The sequence below is a fragment of the Camelina sativa genome, chromosome 17 (assembly GCF_000633955.1).
Source record: "Camelina sativa cultivar DH55 chromosome 17, Cs, whole genome shotgun sequence".
NCBI classification, from domain to species: domain Eukaryota; kingdom Viridiplantae; phylum Streptophyta; class Magnoliopsida; order Brassicales; family Brassicaceae; genus Camelina; species Camelina sativa.
The window spans coordinates 24,900,376-24,922,942 of NC_025701.1; the positions used below are offsets into that span (position 1 = coordinate 24,900,376).

Genomic DNA, 22,567 nt, shown 5'->3' on the forward strand with positions numbered 1-22,567 from the left:
TTTTTTTTTTTTTTTTTTTTTTTTTTGTCTCAGCAATTATTCTTATTCTTATTCTTATGTAGTTATGTTTTTCTTTTGTGTAAGATGTGATTGTTTTTTTTGTTTGTTTGTTTTGTTCCCTTAATGTCAACTAAATTTTTTCCTGAATAAAGAAACAACTTTCATAAAATATACGTATTAACAAGTTGTGGTGAGAGTGGAAATCTTGGTGTTTGGTTCTTTAATAAATTCCATATTATACGAATCAAAAGCTAATACAATAGAATTACTTTATAGTAGTGAATGGGAATACTAGACAACGTACGAGTACATAGAATGACATGTACGAGTACATAGAATGACATGTATAGTATCATACTTCAATAACGTAGAAAATTCATATAGTTTATTGTATATCTAAAATGAGTTTAAGTAGTGTTTAACATTAATATTTTGACGTTTGTAATCCTTCTTTTAAGATTCATAATTGTTTCATGACATGAAATGTCGGGATTACCATTTACACTTTAATGTCTTAATGATATATTGACTATTATAGTACCTATATAATACACTCTTTTATTTAATAGAACCAGTATTTAAATGCTGAAATATTTAGGTGTTTCAAAACAAAATAATTAGATACATTCCCTCAAAAAAAGTTTAGAGGGGCAAGAGAGAATTTGTGTAGAAGTAGAAGGTGAGTGCTCTCAAATTAGGATTCCAACAGAGGTAAGTGGGATGCCCAAATCTGGGAACCATCTTGTTTCATTCTTTCTTTTCTACTTTTTCATTAAATCAAAACACTGTTCTTTGTTTTATCTTTTCTTAATTACGTCAGTGAAACTTTATTGTTTTCTTCAGTTGATTTTTTGTCAGTCTTTATTCATATGATGTTGGCTTATCAATATACGTGTCCTGAGATGTGTTATTATTCTTGATGAAATTTTCGAGTTTTACAAGAATTGGTATCCCTTTTCCTAATGATCTTTAGCTTTCACAGAGTTATGTGATCAAAACTTTATTACTTCGAATATATAATATATAAGAATGTATGGATTCAAGATCCAGTTTGATGATTGCTTATCACGAATTTGCAATATTGGAGTTCAAAATCTTCATTTAGAGAACAAAATCAAATTGGACAAAGACATTTTTATTTGATTATATGTGAATATCGAATACAAGAAGATATCAAAATAACACTTATTATGATGACACTAATCACTATGATAACCTCTCGTTGCTATTCATTTTTCGTCATATGATCTACGTCTCTGTCTGATACATATGCATTGGAGAGCTTGATTATAACTTGTTTTAATCTTGTTAGAGTAACCCACTCAAGGAGAAAAAGAGTCTCGAACTTAAATATAGTTTTATAAAAGAAAAAACTCAACTAAAAGATATTCAACTTTCAACTATGTTCTTAAGTATTGTAGCTAAAAAGTACTAATCAAATAAGATTAATCGTAAACATTAATTATTAGTCCTTTCTTGCCTCTTTATCTTGAAATTAACATCCATCTTTCGAATAGAGATCCACAAAATATATACGCCTCAACTGTTTCAAACATAGTTCTTTTTTTTTTTAATCTTTCCAAAATTATTTTCAAAGTGCAAACGCACACATAAAAAGCAAACTACGTACGGTTAGCATTTAAATTTATTTCTACGAAAAATCTTGGCTAAGATTTTACGAGTTGTAAGTTCATTTGAAAAAGAGATATATGTACTAGATCTAATAGCGAAAAGGAAAGCGTATAAATAAATAAAATAAGCGTGGTTATAATGTTTTGTTTAGTATCCTTTGTTTGGTGTGGTGAACATACACAAACAAGAAACCGAACGATTAAGTAAAGCAAGATAATTATAGATCTTAAGTTTAATAAACAAATGTGAGACAAGGATATGATTTGGTCTAAATAAATATAGCAAAAAAATGAGAAAGTGAATGGTGACGCAAGTTTCAATTATGGGAGAGAGTGGATAGATGGATGCCTACTTGCATGAGTGTAATCCTTGAGCGATCAACACATATATTTGAAAGGTGAGAGTGGAGTTCCATGTGGTTGATCCCATCTTCTTCTCTTTTCTTTGTTACACTTGAGGCTTCATACTCACCAACATTATTAGCCGAACATCTTCACTTTTTTTTACTTCTTTAAATATGGGGTCCGAGGAAAACCGAAATTTTCTTGTATTGTTATCATGTTCTTAAACACAATCATGAATTCATGACATATGTATGTTACACATACGATAATGTTTTTACACATGTTCTTAATTTGTTAAATTATTGAAACTATGGTATATTAACTGAACCAACAAAGAACAAAAACAAATTATTTCAAGACAAACAAATAAAATAATGAAGCTAATCAGCTACAGATAGCAAACTAAAAATATCCCCAAACTTGGTTTGGTTGGGCCTGATTTGAGTTACACAAAAGCCTAAACTCTTTTATCTAACTGCTGTTCTGTTGTTCTTTGTCTTACTTCATCCTCATCTAGGGTTTCTACTGCGTCGCTTCTCTCAACTGTCGATTGAAAGCTAAAGATGAATCAATTAGTTACAGCAATATTTGTCCATAATAGCCATTGATAGAACATACCTTACAAGTGAAATGACCTAACGCTCTCCGCTGCTTTTATGTTTCTTCACGAACCATTATGGCTTGAGTGTATATAATTACTATGTAACCAATGCTTAGTCATAAAATATTGGTGTACTTGATTCTTCAAGAACCATTGAGCTAACAAGGCTTCCGTAGAGGAGAGTGGTGGGATAATTAACGGTTTTTGGAACGAGTTTGAACTCAGATCTAATATACGAATAAAGAATATCTGCTCTTGATGAATCATTTGAGGATCCTTCCAAGAACAGTAAAAGAATTGCTGGAAAGGTCTAAGGTCATCAACATTGGTAGTTTCCATACCCATTGTTGTTTGAGAGGTCTACGTCAGAAATCTGTTGTAGGATTCTTATACACTTTGAAAACTCTGTGATACCACATTCTGACAAGTAAAAGTACAACGGTTGTACTACAACCGATATAAGTGTGATGGTATAGATTAGAAACTGAATCCATCGTTGACGTTGGGACGTGTTCCCCCGATAGATCAAATCTAGATAAGTGCTTGAGATGTCAGAGTATATATGATACTTAAATCTAATAGTGTTGGTGGTGTTAAAATAGCTATGTCCATTTCTAGGAGCCTATTTTAGTTGCGACAAGATACCAAAGTCGACTGTCATCCCCATGTTGAAATAGGAAAGATCAAGGTCGTAAAGATTGACTTATATTGTCATATTGAATTGAATATTGGGATTGATCCTCAGAAATGGTTATGAGTTATGACCACGCAATAATAACCTTTAATTGATTATAGAATATTAACTTAATTAGAGAAAGCCTATAATTTAATTGTTTGAATATGTTTTTAAAATTTCTATTGTTCAAATATGTTATTAGCTTTGAATAATAAATAAATGTGTAAAGTATTCAGTCATGTAATGAAATTAGATGCAAGTCTTTTTTGTGGGTATCATAACCTGACTAAGTAAGAGATATTTAGACTATGTTGGCATTAGATATAATTGACCATTTATAAAATGGGATCTTTGATCGTCATACAGTGATGATAGGCACTTACACCTAAGTCCTAACTAGTCAAAGCAATTCAGTACACATATGTTATAACATGAATAAGCAAAAAAGCCCCTTCACGAGATTATACAACTTTGAACTTTTCGTGTATAAACATGTCTATTTGTTTATGAATAAAGTTAAGTCAATTGACAATCTAATTCACACCATGTTGGGCTTTAAGACTTTGGTCGGAAGCGACCAATCTCGATTAATTGACTGGTACCCATCGGCCATCAGTTAATATGTTAGTTACATAGGCCTTGATTGGTACTGTATATAAGTGAACATATAAATTTCAGAAAGCCAATCACATTTTGTTTAGAAAGCATAAACGTATATAAGTGAACATATAAATTTTAGAAAGTCAATCACATTTTGTTTAGAAAGCATAAACGGAGCATAAAAGATTTTTAAATGCTCCATAGTTCAATGCTCCTAAACAAATCATTTTCCAAGCATAATAGTTTTAAAGTAATTAAAATACAATTTTATCATCATTAATTACCGAGAATTTACTATAAATTCACAATAATCTATATTTGTATATTTAATAATGTCTAATTTTGTAATTTTATGTCTAATTGCTAACAGCTGTACCAATCACATATCATTATTAATATATAATAGCATACAGCTTATGCAGCATACTGCTCATGCTGCATAATACTAATACTCCACCAACAGTTGTTCCAATCAAGGCCATATTTACATCCATATATACATTTTTGAGACATTTATAAAATAAATCTTGAAGTTCATACATATTTACAATCATACAATTGGCATTAATTATTAATTTGTTTTTCATATAATTAATTAATATTAAGTTTCTATTTCTGAAAACAAGATTTCTCATCCTAAATAAATTTCCAAAACAATCGGAACTACTCCCTTTAACATTAAGGGTGGAATGTTTGCATTAGGGATGTACGAGTTGAAAAAATATGATTGAATCAAATTGGCTGAATAACATTCAACTCATTCATCCACTAAATATGAGATGAAAGAGTTGAACAAATTTCCTTTATAATTTGTTCATTTCTCCAGCTTTTTTGGTTGAATAAGTTTTCCAACTTATGCACTCAAATGGTAAAAAACTAGATGAATAATCATTCAACCTATTCAACCTATTAATTTAAGTCATCCATTTGCACCCTAAGTATTAAGTTTATAATTAATATAATTTAATCAAATTTGATATGTAATTATCCGGTGGTTATTAATTTAATTAATATTATTTTATCAACAACATGACAAGATGAATCAAAACAAAAATAGAGAAGTCTTAGTTTTCGTCTTTTATACTTTTTTTTTTGTTTTTTCTTAACATTCAAATTATATTCAATTATTTTACATTTTTTGATAATAACTATAATTATTTATCTATATTAAAAATACATTTTATTTTGTTTGACAATAAGAAACATGTCTAATTAAAAAAATCGATAATTACACTTAAAAAATCTTTTATGGTTATAATTTCGTAGTTTCCAAACTAGACAATTATAACAAAAGATAGTTAATGTGATAGATAAATCCCAAAATTAAAACAAAATGATAATGTGATTATGAATATAATTATTTTAGAGAATCTAATTATTTTTAAAAAAACTCTATAAAATTATTTCCTGTAATTTTGTTTTAATACCATATCTTCCTATAATACTGAATTCATGTTTTTTCTCTATAATTATGATAACCTCACGATAACCAAGTGGTTTTTTATGCCTGATTGGTAGTCTTTAGCCAGATGGTCCTACTCAACAAAAAAAAATTATATTAATTAAAGAAAAAATGTGATTTTGAGAAGAGAATTATTTATAGGTAATAAACTTTCCATACAATTCAGATTGTTTGTAGAAACTAAGTGTTTTACATAAATTCGGTTAATTGTTATAGGAGCAAATGCCATTAATTTCGGTGTAATTGTTCTGCATAAATTCTGAATTTAAACAATCATTCAAAAAAACTAACTGTATAATTTTAAAAGGTAACAAACATATTTACCATTCAATTTGATATCTTATTCAAAGAATAACAATAAAATATGAAAGATATTGCTTGCTCACAAATTTATTTTTATTTTTATACTTTCACGGGTTTCGTATGATCAGTTTTTGCAGATTAAATTTTTTTGAACATGTTGTCTAACCTGCCTAGCATGGCGGGTTTGGACTATAGAACCAACACTAAAACTATTTTATCCTATATATACTATAAATTTGTAATCATAGTTTTGAAAATTAACTTATAAATTATTTAGTATATGAACTATAAAATATTACACATACTACAACACATTCTTAATATTCCAAAAAAAATAAAATTAAATACACATAAAAATATACTCTAACATACTATATAGGCAATATACCTCTGTTTAATTCTAGAGAACAAAACAAATCTAAAATTTTATATTCTATCTAATGACAAATTTAATGTAATTAGGTTATAAACTTTATAAAACGTAAGAAGAAGAAAAAATTCTAAATTAATTAGACAAAGTTAATTAACTGAGAATTTTAAAACTAAATAAATTAAAAATTATTATTTAAAATACAATAATTTATAATTTAGTCATGCGGTGTACCGCGGGTGAAATCTTAGTGATGTTGAATTTGGTAATTAAAAACTCATAACGAAAAAGGTATTATAGTCATAACATACTAGTAACAACCCGCACTATATGCGGAATAAATCGACTCAAATAAAATTATTACAAGTAAAATTATTATTTAGAATTTAAGGTGTCATAATAATAATTTTACACATAATTTTTTTTTTATTCAAATTTATATTTAATTATTTTGTGTAAAAATCTATTTCACCCGTGAAATATGGAAAATAATGTTAATTATTGTGATAATTGTAATAATGTTATTTATTTTTTAGATTATCGTAATAATTAATTTTTAATATGTACTCTCTTTTTCATAAAGAGTGTCATTTTAGAAAGACTTATTTTTGTTTTACAAAGAGTGTCATTTTACATTTTCAATGCACTATTTATATTTTCAATGCATCTTTTTCATTAGATTTTCTAGTGTTACCCTTAATCTATGACTAAATTAACCCATTAAACATTTATTAAATAAGGGCATATATGTATATTTTAATATTTTTTTAATTTGTGTGAAATGTGTCAAAATGACACTTATTGTGAAACAGAGGGAATACTTGAATAGTCATCAAATTTTTTTGAAATCAGAGAATAAGTTTTGTATTTCAAAAAGTTAAATAGATGAATTAGTTTTTTAATAGTTTTTGAAATGTAATTTACTTTAAATAATTAAATATGTTATGAAAATGATAATTAAATTGTTAACTATATTTTCGTTTTTTAATAGTTGATGAAGTCTTTCATTTCAAAAAACTAATAGAAAGAAACATTACCTTATATTTTTTAATGACACGTTTATGTAAATAATAATAAAAAAAAGATTTATTTATATATTTTAATAGCACATTTAATAAATCAAAAAACTTATTTTTGTAAATATGTTTATCTTGAGACGCTTAATTGCAACTAGGAAACAACCCGCACTATGTGCGGTATAAAATAATTATTAAATATTTAATTTTAGGTGTTAATTATATTTTTGGAAAAATACAGTGGTATGTAAATGTTAATATTATATTATTAGAAACTGATGACAAATAAAGGAAATATTGTCTGGAGCTCTATGAGTGCAACACATCAGCATTTTGTATAATAATGTTTTTTTTAATATATAAGGGATTTATCCCGTGAGAATTATTATAATATCAATCTTATATTATCATATCATATGAACAAAGAGTTCTTAAAATTCATTTTAAAGATTTTACGAAAATGTAATTAAAAATACAATTAAGTTAGAAAAAAAATATAAAAATTTAATTTTGGGTGTTAATTACATTTTGGAAAAAAATAAATAGTATGTAAATGTAAATATTATATTATTAGAAACTGATGACAAATAAAAGAAATAGTATCTGGAGCTTTGTAAGTGCGACACATCAACACTTTTTGTGTGAGAATGCTTATCTTTTAATATACCGTATAAGACTATCAACAATGGTTAAATAGTATAACGACCGACTTTTTTTTTAATAATAAATAATAAATATAATATAATAAATAACCACAACTAGTGGTCACATACCCACTAGCCACATAACCACATTCACAACCAACAGCGGAACAACATACCAATAAATATCCAATAAACTAATAACCAATAACCAAGAAAAATAATATCCAGTATTGATTCCAAACAGTATAAATAAAATAACCAGCAATCCTAACAATGCTCTAAGACTCAACTCTAGCAACCTAACAATGCCAGGTAAACAATCAATCGAGTCCCTAGAACATCTTCCTCTTCATTGCCTTTGATTCCACGATCACACTTTGCCTTTACCTGCACACCACAAACAACAATTGAGATGCGTAAGTATTATCACAAATACTTAGTGAGGCAATCCTCCCATCTACGGGGCTATACACACTAGCAATAAGATCTCTACAAGCCACAATCAGCAATCAAATAAACAAACCAGGCAGTATACAAAGCATACAACAATCCGTCGTAGCTGAAAGAAGGGTGTCGACCGACACCAGAAGGTGTCGATCGACACTGACAATCTGGTGTCGACCGACACCATACTGGTGTCGACCGACACCCTGCCCGACACTCCCGAAAACCCTATTTTGTGTCGACCGACACCTCCACATGGCATCGATCGACACTCGCCAAAGTCTCGAGCCGTCCTCGCGTTGGTGTCGACCGACACCCCAACTGGTGTCGACCGACACCGATGCCGAGCAGCGATTTCCCTCGATCAGAAACTCCGAATCTCGCCTCCAATCTTCTCCAATCCGCTCCTTGCACTCCCAGAAGCCAAACCCAGCCACAACAGCGACGAAAATACCATAGGGAACTCAAAGAAACAACCACATAAGCACCAAATCACATAAAATCTAGAGATCTTAGCTTAGATAAGCCATGGTCATGCACTCACCTCTCTGTAGAACGATTCTGACCAATAAAAACGAATCTCTCACTCCTAGCAAGCTTCTAGCACCTTCCCAACCTTGGATCTCTCAAGAAACAGCAAGGAATCTCACCACTCTCTCTCAAAAGCTCAAGAACAAGGTTTTCTCTCTTTTTCCTCAAAAACTCACAAACGGCGACACAATAACCTCTGAAACACGACCTAGGTTGTTTCTTCTTTTTAAGACCCGGTTCAATGGTTTCCTTAAACCAAACCGAACCAAATCGACGATTAAAACAACCCGACGAACCCGGAATTAGTGGTGTCGATCGATGCTACAAGGGTATCGATCGACACCCCAACCAAAAACGCATATTCCGGTTCACGGATGTTACAAATAGTTACAATACGGGAACGAGCTATTTCCCTCTAAAAACTATCATATCTAGCTAGATAGAGCCCGAACTTTAACTCTGATCTAGATATCCTCGAAAAAAAGTTCGATTTCTATTTTTCCGTAAAAAAATAGTTCTACACTTATATCTCCCTGATTTTAAAGTTTGAGATCGAATTACACCCAGTCCTGGGTTCTACTTGTTTACTCTTTACTTAACCGTCGAATAAAGAACCTAAACCCAATTAGACCAAACCAAACCTCTATTTGACCGACTATATTTTTTTATATATTATATCGCCTTTTTTTTTGTTTGTGGACATCGTCTTCACTATTTTTTTCACACACTATTTGATTTTTGATATTTCGATCGTGCTCATGGACGGGGACCTAGTTGACTCAGTTGGAAAGGTGGGAAGATTGGTGAAGATGATAAAAAAGGAGCCAAGTGGGAACCGAGTGATGAGATCCCATCATCACAATTCGCGATCTGAAATGAAACCTTCATTCAAAGCCAATAACGGCCACCAGTAGGAGGTATGAAGGATTTATTCCTTCCATGAAAGGAATCAAACACTTGGCGTTTGTCTCCTCTTAATCGGAAGAGATTTACTCACTGCAAAAGGAGAAACAAAACAAACAAATTAACAAAAAACAAAAGCCAAATCGGCTAAAAGAAACTCGCACAAAGACGAGAGAAAACGATCTCCAGGATGACTTTTTATATTTCCAATTTTCCAATAAATGGGTTTTTAAAAGGTTTTTTTGTCTGATTTTTTAAATTCTTCATAAAAAAAAAAATTGGAAATCAAACATTAGTTTTCTCGCTATAATCTTCACCACCAAATAAATCTCATTTAAAAGGACGAAGAAAAATAGAATAAAAGAGAGAATCGATCAGTGAAGGCAAACACCAATCCATATCTGATTTTGAATTAGAGACGGCGGAGAAGATAATACTCCGATGGGATTCAACCATGAGATCTGAAAATTTTAAATTCCTGGGGAAAAAAATTCAGCATAGGGAAATCAAATCTCCGAAACTCCAAATTGTCTGAGAATAAGATCCATTCGATTTTATAGTTAAAAGAATGTTGGGTCCGGTTTTAATTGGTCTAATTTTGAGTGTATGTGGTTTGATCTCGGGTTCACAATCTAAACCAATGCAATTTTGGTTTGGAAAGATATAAGTGTAGAACTACTTTTTTAGGGAGAAATAGAAATCAAACTTTCTTTTCGAGGATATCTAGATCGGGGTTAAAGTTCAGGCTCTATCTAGCTAGATATGATAGTTTTCAGGGAGAAATAGCTCATTTTTCCGTTACAACACCCACTTTTTCATTTTTGACATTCCACATCATTTTCTCTCTCTTCCATATTATAATTCAACACTTCTACTATTATTTTTACCTTCTATAATAGTTTTGTTTTAAAATACTACAACACTTTACCCCACTATTTTTTATACATATGTTCCACCATATTTATGTTTATTTTCTGTAATTAAATATTATTAATCATAGTTATACTAAATGAAACTAACTAAATAAGTATCATAAAAAGGATGAAATTTTTTCTGTATCCAAATTAATTGAAAATAGTCCCTAAATGTACAGTAAGAAAAATGATAAATTTTGGTATAAAAATAAATAAATATATATATACAATTTTTTGATAAAAATTGATGTTAAACAATTCGGGTAGAAAAAAATAGCAAAAGTCTCACAACCAATGAGAACACAACACCTATCACAACTTGACCCTACTCAATTAAATTCACGCTGTTGAAAAACTTCAACATTTTTCAACACCAATTTTACCACATGAGATTCAACACTCTCCATTATAGACTTTCAACTGTTGAAAAAGTTTTACAACTGTTGAAAATATCACCATTGTAACTAGTCTAACTGTTGAAAATATCACTATTGTAACTAGTCTATAAGACTATGTATAATGGTTTTGATATTACAACACCCACTTTTTCTTTTTTAACACTCCACATCATCTTCTCTCTCTTCCACATCATAATTCAACACATATTTCATTTTTACCTTCTACAATAGTTTTGTTTACAACACCTTATCCCACTAATTTTATTCACTTTTTATTTGTGTTTATTTTTTGTGATCACATATTATTAATCATATTTGATATCTAATAAAATTAAAATAAGTAAAAATTAAATAAATTTATATAATAAATTGAGATTTTGTTTTTCTCAAATAAAATATAAATTGTTTGCAAATAATAAAAACAAGAAATAAAAATAGCCATTATAAAAACACATATAATACAATGATGAGAAAATTAAAATGCAATACAATAAACATACAACACAAGTAAAGAAACACTCATAACTTAATTAGTACAATAATCTCAACTCACAAACTTAAAAATCTCACTCACCACGGAACATTCCAAATTGTGTCCATATGTGTTTTACTAGATCTGCTTGTAATTCGTGATGTACACTTGAATCACGCAACTCAGATCTAGCATGCACATGATTTGCAAATACAGGTAGCACTTCGGTCGAGAATATCTGAAATCTCACCATCCAATAGAAACACAATACATTTACTTATCCAAATATTATCCTACAATTCAAAAAAAAAAAAAAAACTTTTCGTTCAGAAAAAAAAAAAAGCTAAAAGTATACCAATTAAAACGTGCCACGTGGCAAGCCCAAGCCCCACTTTTCCGATTCAACTGTGTTGAATGGTTTCAACACCGTTGTCTACACCTCAGCATTTCTCATTTTTTCAACTCACCATTGTAAAGGTTCAACTGTTGAATAAATTATTCAACAGCTTAAAATTTGTCCATTGTAAGTAGTCTAAGGGATTAAATCTCTAAATCGTTCTGACGACGACACATCAGCATTTTCAACAAAATGTTTCTCTATTAATATATAGAGAATATTTGTTAGATCACGTGATTTTATTTTCTTTGTGTTAATTAGTTGCATAATCATTTTCTAGAATTGTTATTGTAAACATTTATGAAAGTCATAAAAAAATGTAACTCATATATTGAATGGACAATTGTCATGTAAACATTTATGAATGTCACAATTTTTAAAAACACTTGTAGATAGAAACTTACCCCAGGTAATGTCAATTTTGACTTTTTCCTTCATTTTTTTGTTCATGCAAACATTTTATCAAACATGTTGACAAAAAAACAAAAGTTACAGAGGATAGATCACCACAATCTCGGAGCTGGCCCATCGGGCCCAGCCGTGTCTGCATGGTAAAACGCGAAGGAGTACCCATTCATAATCCTCCAGCGAGCTAACTGCATTGCTTCTCTATGGCAAAACAGAACCTACGATAGCCTCAAACTCCATCTCCCTAAACATTGCCAATTACCCAACTTTCCCCTCCCTAAGAATTTCCCCAAGTATCCTATCAAGTTTCAGTTTATTCAATACCTTGAGTCCTACGCAACCATCTTCGATATCAACCCCAAGCTCAACGGAACAGTCCACTCACCGAAATACGAAAAGACGTATCACCAGGTTCATGTGTTGTTTACCAAGGAAGTGCTTTGTTTCTAAAATAAAAGGGAAAAAAACATAGTATGAGATGCTCTGTTTTTTAAAACAGAGTAACAAAAACAGAGGATGCTTCGTTATTTGGCTATAAAGACTCCAATTTTTTGGTACTTACAGAGCTAAACCATTGATGGTTTCCCTGTGTGAGTGTAGAGATTGAGAGGTAAGCTTTCTCTCCCGAAGCCACCACAAGCCACCTGCATTCTCATCGTATGTCGGTGGCTGGAGCGTCTCGTGGAACTTAAGGTTGGTATCGTAGTTGGTTGTGTAGGACTAAAGGTATTGAATAACCTGCTACTTGATAGGGTACTCGGGGAAGTTCCCCGGGAAAAGGGAGATTGGGAAATTGGCAAAAATGTTTAGGGAGATGGAGTTTTGTTTAGGCGATCGTAGGCTATGTTTTGCTATAGAAAAGAAATGTAGTAAGCTCTCTCGAGGATTATTAACGACACCTCTTCACGTTTCAAGCTTGCAGCTACGGTTAGGCCCGATGAATCAGACCCGATGCTTACCGGATTTAATGTCGAAAGACAATGTTGGTGTCGGAGATGGAGTTTTGAACCATAACCGAGATAGTGAGGAAAGAAATCTGAGATTGTGTGGGAAAAATGGAAGCTTTGTATAAGAAGGATGGAGATGATTTAGGGTTGGTGTGTTCTTTCTTGAACTCGGAGAAGAAGTATTTATAGATCAATTTACAAAATTGTAAAGAATTAATTTCGTTTGGAGGATTGATTATCGTTATCTTATTATATAAAGCATGCAGCCAATGTTGAAAACAAAAACTTGTTTTATTATTTATGTGATCATTATTCAAGTATATGAATTTTTTTTATTTTATAAATAGCAGTACGAAAAGAAGAAAATTTGCACCTAACACCAAGTCAGTGTATGTAGAAATATTACTTGTATCTATGACTATATACCTCTATTTTAAAAAGAAAAGAAAAAAAAATACTACCCAACCTAACACAGTAACACCGTACCACTGATATAATAATCAATTCAAATGTACAAAGTGGATCCAACGAAATGGTTTCTTTCGGGGCAAAGTCGTGGACGTAGAGAGTGAAGAAGCCGTAAAAGCAAAAGGTAGGACATGAACCGTGACTACCAAAAGATGAATAAATGCCCCAAAGCCAAATGACTCAATTACTTTATTGACAAACAAATCTATTGATTTAAAGCATTGGCATTGGTGTAGGACAAATTTTGGTCCCTCAAATATATTAATCTTATTTTCAGAGTTTCATAAATTTGATATGAGCATTGGTGTTCCTCACATTTGGTCCCTTGGAAAAAATAATCAGTAGTCTGTGAAAGCGTTTGAGAGAGATTTGGGAACAAACTGCGACTTTGGTTACTACTCCTTGTTCCTCATTGACATCAGCTTCTTCAATTGCAGCAGCTGAATCCCATTCTATGTTGAGTCTCTTGGCTGCTTCTTTTGGATCTATCCCGGTGTCTGTGGATTTAGCATACATTGATTTTCCTCGCTGCTTCTTTGACACCTCAACCTTTTACGATAGAGAAGATAAAGCCTTAAAACAGAGTTCTGCTAAGCTAATTAACTAAATGTATATTAGCAGCCACCGAGTTACACAAACAAAAAGGGATCTCTTCCATCATATTTACACACCTATATAGGATTCACCACAATAAAATGAAACGAAGATACAAAAGGGCTTGCACGGTTGCACCAACAGAAAATGGCCACTTGAGATAAGATTATCCAATTCATTTGGCTTTCTATGTTTCTTAAAAGAACCTTTCATGCCTAGTTCAACTGCATGTATTATAATTCTGATTTTCTTGAGGAAGACATATTGATAAATAAATGTGTATTGATTTCAATGGATGCATCACGAAATTTGGGACATGTGAAAGTTTACAGGCTTATATAGGATTGGTTTCATCATGGACTTGAATTGCCTAAGGCGAAAAGGTACTAGATTTTCTCTACCAATCTCACCTATAGCGAAAAAAATGGTGGGAGTACAAATAAAAGGTACCTCTAAATTTGGCCAACGCATCATTTCCTCATGTAGCATCCGGAGAGTGGCACGATCTTTAGGGACTTTCCCATCATTTACCTGTGAGAAGACAGTAATACATTTTTAGAGATCTTCATACTAATGTAAAAAGAAACTACTTCCAACACCAAATTGCCACTTGATCAAGATCAACCCTTGTGATTACACAAAACAAACGGCGTAACTTGGTGTTGTGAAGTAACACCTTGACATCATGATGGGAATTCTATCACCTCGGAAAAGTTTTCTATCGAAGCTCAGATCTTATAAAGCCAGCACAATGTTCCACTAAAACCATAAATGTAACAGATTAAGCATGAATGCAACTCAAGTAATGTTGGTTGAGCAGAACTTGCAAGTAACTGCTGTAATTAGCTATACATTAGCCTTGATGTACAACAAGAAGAACAACAACAAAACAACCACACTACACACAGACCAAACCAACTGATTCACAATAGCATTCTATGAACACTCCTAGAACTGTACCATATATGTATTCCCTTGTCTTACAATTATCTTAAGGACATGTATGAGGACCGATTCTATTTCACTAATGGTAAGGCAAAGGCAGATTCAAGATTGACGAGGCAATAGTATCGCCGTGATCGATGATTGTACAGGGGTAAAGGCGATTGTTATTTTAGGAAAGTGCGATTCTAGGGCGATTTTAGGGTTGTTGTGCTCCTTTCTCACGCTAGGTTTCGTGTGACGGCTGCCACCGGTGTGCCTCCATGACGGAGCCGGATGTTTCTGTTTCTTCTTTGGAGGATGTTCCCTCTCCTCAAAGTAAACAACAATCCTATGCTGCTGTAGTGGATAAGCGTCCATTACTTAAGAAGCACGATTTCGATATCAGTTTGGTAGACGGTGTTCCAACGATCGAGGTTCCTGATGCGGTGCTTCAGGACTCTGTGCCTCTGTGGGACGATTTTCTGGTTGGTAGATTCGCCTCTACGGCTCCACACGTTGCGAAGGTTCATGTCATTGTGAACAAGATCTGGCCCCTTGGTAACAAGGATGTTCGAGTAGATGTCTACGAAAACTCTGCAACCTCTGTTCGATTTCGAATTCGAGATGAGTCCACACGTCTTCGAGTGCTAAGGCGGGGTATGTGGAACATTGCGGGGGTCCCTATGATGTTGTACAAGTGGTCTCCTTTGCCGGAGGATGCTCAGCGGGTGATCACTTCCATGCCCTTGTGGGTGACTCTCAATAACGTGCCTCATTCTATGTTCTCTTGGGAGGGTCTGGGGTTTTTATCTAGTCCCATTGGCAATCCTATTAGGCTTCACCCGGACACTGAACTTTGTAGTAAGTTTGATGTCGCTAAGGTTTTTGTGGAGGTCAATCTGACACAATCTTTGCCTAGCACGTTTCAGTTCAAATTGAATAAAGATGAGGATGTTACTATTGAGTTTCATTACCAGTGGCTCCCCCCTAGGTGTTCTTGTTATCAAAAGTGGGGCCATACTAGTGAGGGTTGTGCGTCAGTTCCTCAATCTCCGACAAAGTCCCCTGTTCCTGAAGTTGAGGAAGGCGAGATTGTACCTCCCGCTGTGGTTCCGCAGTCCGTTTCTCCTCCTCCCTTAGTTCCAGCTCAACAATCTTCGGCTAGTGCTACTTCTGCTGTCCCTCCCTCAGCTCGTTCCCCAGTAGTAGGAGTTACCTCTCCTCCGGTGGATGAGGATCGTGCAGGTTGGTCTGTTGTTTCTCCCGGTAAGGGTTGTAAGAGCTCTGAGAAACTGCAGGCTGCTAATCCAGCCACTATGTTGGCCTCTTCCCGCTTCTCTGTTCTGGGTGATGCAGGGGAACCCTCTGCTGACAATACTGAGTCTGTTGTGGTCGCAGATCCCACTACGGCTTCGACTCTTCCTGGAGAGAATGTTCAGGATCCTCGTGATGCTGTCGTCGTCCCTCCTCGAGCTTCTTTGCCGCGTCAGACTAAACTCTCTGCCAAGTCTTCTTCGGAGTCTTCTTCTCAGCAGCCTAAGGGTGGTCCCCTTGGCATATCGAGCAAGAAGAACTCCAGGAAACGTCATTAATGACAGGTTTTTTCTGGAACATGCGTGGTTTCAACAAATCAAAAAAACATTCTGTTGTTCGTGATTGGGTGCATGCTGAATCCTTACAGTTTGGATGTTTACTTGAAACGCGTGTCCAGGAAAACAATGCTCCTCGAATTATCTCTTTGGTATTTCGAGGGTGGTCGTCTATCACAAACTATGAATTTAATCGTCTTGGTAGGATTTGGGTTGTTTGGAGCGATGAAGTGCGTGTTACACCGGTTTTTAAGACTGCTCAGGTTATCACGTGTTCTGTTCTTATGCCGGGGGCAAGTCACGAGTTTTTTGTTTCTTTTGTGTACGCGTCGAACTTTGCTGATGAAAGGAAGGAGTTGTGGTCTACTCTCNCCAATCTGCTTTTATCAAAGATCGCCTTATGATGGAGAATTTGTTGCTTGCGTCTGAGCTGGTGAAGGATTATCACAAGGAGTCTATTTCTTCACGTTGTATGATGAAGATAGACATCTCAAATGCTTTTGATTCAGTCCAGTGGTCTTTCTTGCTCAATGTCCTAAAGGCTATCAATCTACCTAGTGCTTTTATACGTTGGATTGAACTCTGTATTGGCTCGGCTTCTTTCTCAGTTCAAGTAAATGGGGAGCTAGCTGGCTATTTTCAGAGTACACGAGGTTTACGTCAAGGATGTTCGCTATCTCATTACCTCTTTGTCATTTGTATGAATGTTTTATCTCTTATGCTTGACAAAGCTGCAGTTGATCGCCGTATCGGTTATCACCCTCGTTGCAAGTCTCTCAATCTCACTCACCTCTGTTTTGCGGATGACATTCTTGTCTTCACGGATGGCCGCTCTACCTCCATTGCTGCAACTTTGAGCGTCTTTGAACAATTTGCTGCTGCCTCTGGCCTAAAAATCAGCTTGGAGAAGTCAACTCTCTTCATGGCTGGTTTCACGCCTGAGCAACAACGAGCTATCCTCCAACATTTCCCGTTTGCTGTGGGATCTCTCCCTGTTCGTTACTTGGGGCTTCCTCTCCTCACTAGGTCAATGACGAGATCAGATTATTTGCCACTCCTTGAACGTATCCGTCAACGAATTACCTCCTGGACAGGTCGTTTCGTCTCCTTTGCAGGTAGACTCTTGCTCATCAAATCTGTTCTTGCTAGTCTTACCAACTTTTGGCTCTCTGCTTTTTGCTTGCCTAAGAAGTGTTTGAGGGAGATAGACGGTTTGTTCTCGGCTTTCTTGTGGTCTGGGCCGGATCTTAACTCGAAAAAAGCAAAGATTTCCTGGTTGGATGTATGTAGGCCTGTGGCTGAAGGAGGTTTGGGGCTTCGTCGTCTGCAAGATACGAACATAGTTTATATCCTTAAGCTTACTTGGCGCCTTATCTCTGCTCGATCCTCCCTGTGGGTTCGTTGGATTCGTAACAACCTGCTCCGTTCTGATTCCTTTTGGTCTGTCAGTGCATCGAGTGTTAGCGGTTCCTGGATGTGGAAGAAAATATTAAAGCATCGCAGCCTAGCCATGTCGTTCTACAAAATGAAGGTCTCGTCTGGGTCTGACACTTCCTTTTGGTTTGATAACTGGAGCTCCCTCGGGCAACTTTTTGCTTTGTTTGGGGCTCGGGGTTACATTGATGTGGGAATCTCGAAACAGAGTACAGTAGCAGAGGCTCTATCGCTGCATCGTCGACGACGACATCGTACGGATCTTTTGAATCAGTTGGAAGATGAGCTCCACTCCCTTCGTCCTTTGTTGCAGGTCCTTGGTCGTGATCAGCCGTTATGGCAATGCCGGAATGGCTCTCACAAGTCCACCTTTGCAACTTCTGATACTTGGCATCTAATCCGTCAACAGCACCCTCCTTGCGCTTGGTCTAGTGGGGTTTGGTTCACTCACTCTACTCTGAAGTATTGCTTTGTTACTTGGCTAGCTTTTCACAACCGACTCTCGACGGGTGATAAGTTGGTCCGATGGACGGCTACTGCAAATGGTGCATGCGTCCTCTGTAACAGCCAGCAAGAAACTCGCAACCATCTATTCTTCTCCTATCCTTACTCCTCTCAAGTTTGGTCTCCTCTGACTCTTACTCTGCTGGGGACAAAGTTCACTGTCGTTTGGGATCACTTGGCTTCTTTGCTTCTTGATGACTCCATCCATCGGCTCCACCATTTTCTTCTGCGTTATGCTTTCCAGATTACGGTACACAGTATTTGGTGCGAACGCAACGCTAGGCGGCATGGTACGGCTCCCACTCCTTCGTCCAGTCTCTTCCGGTTCATCGACAAAAGCATCCGCAACAGGCTGCTCACCTTGTCGACGGTCCATGGTTATGAGAATGGTCTTCAGCTCTGGTTCCAACTTCACCCTCTTTAATCAGTTGTTTCTTAAGTTTTTTTAAGATTTCTCCTTCTAAATTCAGCTACAATGATGCATTAATTTGTAAAACAGTCTTTTTTGGTGAATATAATTTAACATTCATACAAAAAAAAAATTAGTATCAAAAGGTGAATTTTTGAGAAATCAAAAAAGTAACCTGCTCCAAGGCTTCAGCCAAGTCATCCCTACTTGGGGTCTCTGAATCTTCAATTCCAAGCAGCCTCCTTCTTTCCACTTCCCTTGGATCCTCAATCATGATTGTCAACTTAACCTATGGTTTACAACAAAAATACAAAGCCCTGACTCAATATCTCATCCTAAACCAATCCTAAAAAACCAATACAGAACCATGAAAATGCAGCTTTGCAGCTTTACCTCACTGAAGATCATATCCCTATTCCTCCTGAGAAGCTCTAATACCTAATCACACACACACACACACAAACAATTAATTCTGATTTCAACTATCTACAATTTCACTCAGCTAAATCTGCAAAGGGAATCACAAACCCGTTTGATCTCGTTAACGTATCTGAGATCTTCAGGATCGACTTCTTCTCCTTCTTTGTATACATCTTCATATTCATCATCATCATCTCTGTTTTGTTTCTCCTTCTCTTCCTGCTCCAACGTTAACGGAACCGGAATACGAATCTCCGTAACATCTCCTTTCTCCTGCTTCGCTATCAAACTACCGAATCTCCGATTCTTCCTACTCCGCCTCACCCAAACAACACAAACAACGCAGAGGCTGCCACGTGTAACGAAGGACGGAGAAAAATACATCCCCTTTGAAGGAACGTATCTTTGATAATTGTCTCATTTGTATTTAAATTTTAAATTTTTTTTACTGAAGGACGGCCCAAATAGATGCCGATGCACATGGTCTTAGGATATATTACCATTTAATTAATTAACGATTTTAGAGAATATTCCAGTCCTGATCACATACATATGTATTTATCCTAATATATTGTAATCTCTTTTAAGTTGGAACGTAAAGATCTAAACATCTAACTTGGAGAAATGAAACTAAACTGAACTCGACCAAGTCTTTTTGTGATATTTGCTAATATATTATTCGGACAATGCATCATATTGTTAAATATTCTACTGACGTACACCATCTAAAAACTCATCACCTCCAAAGAAAAGTTTGAAACTCTACGAGTTCATAACCGTAGAGGTCTTTTATGACTAGATTTTGAGTCAGTGATGACTAAAGACATATCCTTTGCATAATTGAATATAAACTTTAATGAAAGCTTAAAATTTGAGTCGACCGCGTGAGGTTATTTAAGGATATGCGTCAACCATTGTCAACTCAGAAACTAGTTTGTAAAAATTTCCACGGCTATGTTGAAAACTTTAGGTTAGGAGATAAAATAAAAATATGATCAGTCTTGGATGAGAACAAGAAAGATGATCGTTCAGCTTTCTTATATTTTTGAATTAAGTGAAATGTTGGTTCAACAGTTCATGTCACCAGTACTCTTATATTAATTTTATCAACAAAATCAAATCAAAACTTTGTAGTCAAACGACTGAATAATTAATTATGAGTTTTAGGCAATGAAATGAGAATCTATAAATTTTAGGTTAGTATATTTTAGTATTTGTTCAAGTAATATATCATCATCACTACCAAAAAAAAAATCTATCTTTATTAAAATTTACACCTTTAGTGTGTTATTTATTTTACTAGTAAGTTATTTAATGAGAAATACCCTAGATTAACACTAATTTAAATTTTTCTTCCAAACTTAGCACATATTCTCAAATGTTCCAAAAATAGCATTTATAAATATTGAAATATATAATTATATTAAAAAAAAATCAAAATTATTGAAGCTATTGCAATTTCTCTACAGTCTTCGTTGTCGTGTTCCTTCGTCTCCGGTGAGCTCTATGACGGCACCAATCTCTGATGGCTCCATCGCTCCGATGAATTCTAATTTGTCGAGTTATAGATCGAGATCGACAACAATGGTCGTTCCAAAGCCATCAATGACCCGACGATGCTCCTTACTAAGACACCAACGATGGTGGTTCAATTGGCAATCGCACACAGGAACTTTGTCGGCGTCTCCAAACAAACTGTCGATCATATCCAGTCCGATTACTACTTGCCTTAATTTTGAATCAATTAGTTGGTCTACCATCTTGTTAAAAAGAGCGATTCGTTCAGCCGTGTGAGATGAAGATCAAGTACTCGATCATCTTTGGTGGTGAAAGCTTTGGATGCGGATCGTCCCGTGAACACGCTCTGGTTTTTCTTGGTGCGGCGGGAGCTAAAGTAGACTCTTTTCAGAAACTCTGTGACAACGGGTAAATCTCACCCGTTGGATTTGGAAGTTAAAGTTTGTGATGCGCTATCATCTCCTTTATTGTGTATTTTCTGTTAACATCGTTATTCCACACGAAGCTCCGCAACATGATATCTCGAAATCTGCAAATCATATTTTAACCTGAGACATTTATCTTTTATTCTTAAAGGGTTTTCTTTGTTACCTTTCTAAGCTATTTCTTTTTCACATCGTCCCACTGTGATTTTCCTTTTGGAGAGAATATTGAAGCATTCTAATTTTCATGTATTTAATGATGGAGAAATTGATGACCAACTTTTATAAAAACAGTTTAAAGGATTGAGAACTAACTAATAGTGGTGTGACAAGAGCTGGTACACAAGTTTCTCAATTATCCTAGCCTTATCAATAGTATATGCTGGTGATTTTAATAATCGAATCTGCAAGTAACCAACACGTCTAAGTTCCTCTCAAGTGTTGCCAAAATCTGGGCTGCTGAAGATACCACATGAGAAATCAATCAGTAAGAAAACAAATGCATAAATATGCAGAAGAATTCTATAATCCTCTTAACCTACATGTTACTCATATTCTCTATTTTTAATCTTCAACGATCTTCTGTGCAAGATGTTCGTCATGCATACCTTTTTATTTTTTTATGAAAGTCATCATAAATTTTAAATGATCTTTCCTAAACATCATTCAATCATTCCTGAATAATATTGTTTGCATCTAACCGGGTGTTTAACCTATATTAATGTTTATTATTATTTTTTCCAAGAATGAACATATTAGCTTTTACACTATTTTAGACTATTTGTAAACGCTTCATGTTCAAATCATGGCAGATGCCAAAAATCTTACAGTTTTATTTTTTTATGAAAGCCATCATGAATTTTAAAAGATCCTTCCTAAACATCATTCATTCCGTCTTTAATAATTTCTTCACATCAGCATGGTGATAACCTATATTAATGTTTATTGTTACATTTACCACTGAATGAACAAATTGGTTTATTTGTTACACTCTCTTAGACAATTTGTAAAGGTTTTGAATTCAAATCCTAGCAAATGCCAAAGAGCTCACCTTTTATTTTTTTTTATGAAAGCCATCACGAATTTTAAATAATCCTTCCTAAACATAATTCAACCCTTTCTGAATAATTTTTAAAGAGGCTTATTGATTACACTCTTTTACACTTTTTAAAGGCTTTGAGTTTGATTCCTGGCAAGTGCCAAGGAGCTAACCTCTGTTTTTT

At 34.4% G+C, this 22,567-nt stretch overlaps 1 protein-coding gene and 1 long non-coding RNA gene across 2 annotated transcripts; both read right to left on the reverse strand.

The window, feature by feature from the left end:
* LOC104757966 lies at positions 12,015–13,210 on the reverse strand. Its single transcript, XR_762590.2, has 2 exons — positions 12,678–13,210; positions 12,015–12,561 (listed from the first exon to the last, which is right to left on the reverse strand). It is a non-coding gene; the product is annotated as an uncharacterized LOC104757966 (long non-coding RNA).
* Positions 13,804–19,788, reverse strand: LOC104759786 (ycf3-interacting protein 1, chloroplastic-like). The gene is made up of 5 exons (XM_010482670.1): positions 19,513–19,788; positions 19,378–19,422; positions 19,160–19,273; positions 14,575–14,655; positions 13,804–14,079 (listed from the first exon to the last, which is right to left on the reverse strand). The coding sequence occupies exons 1-5, from the start codon at positions 19,786–19,788 to the stop codon at positions 13,804–13,806; spliced, it is 792 nt and encodes a 263-aa protein (XP_010480972.1).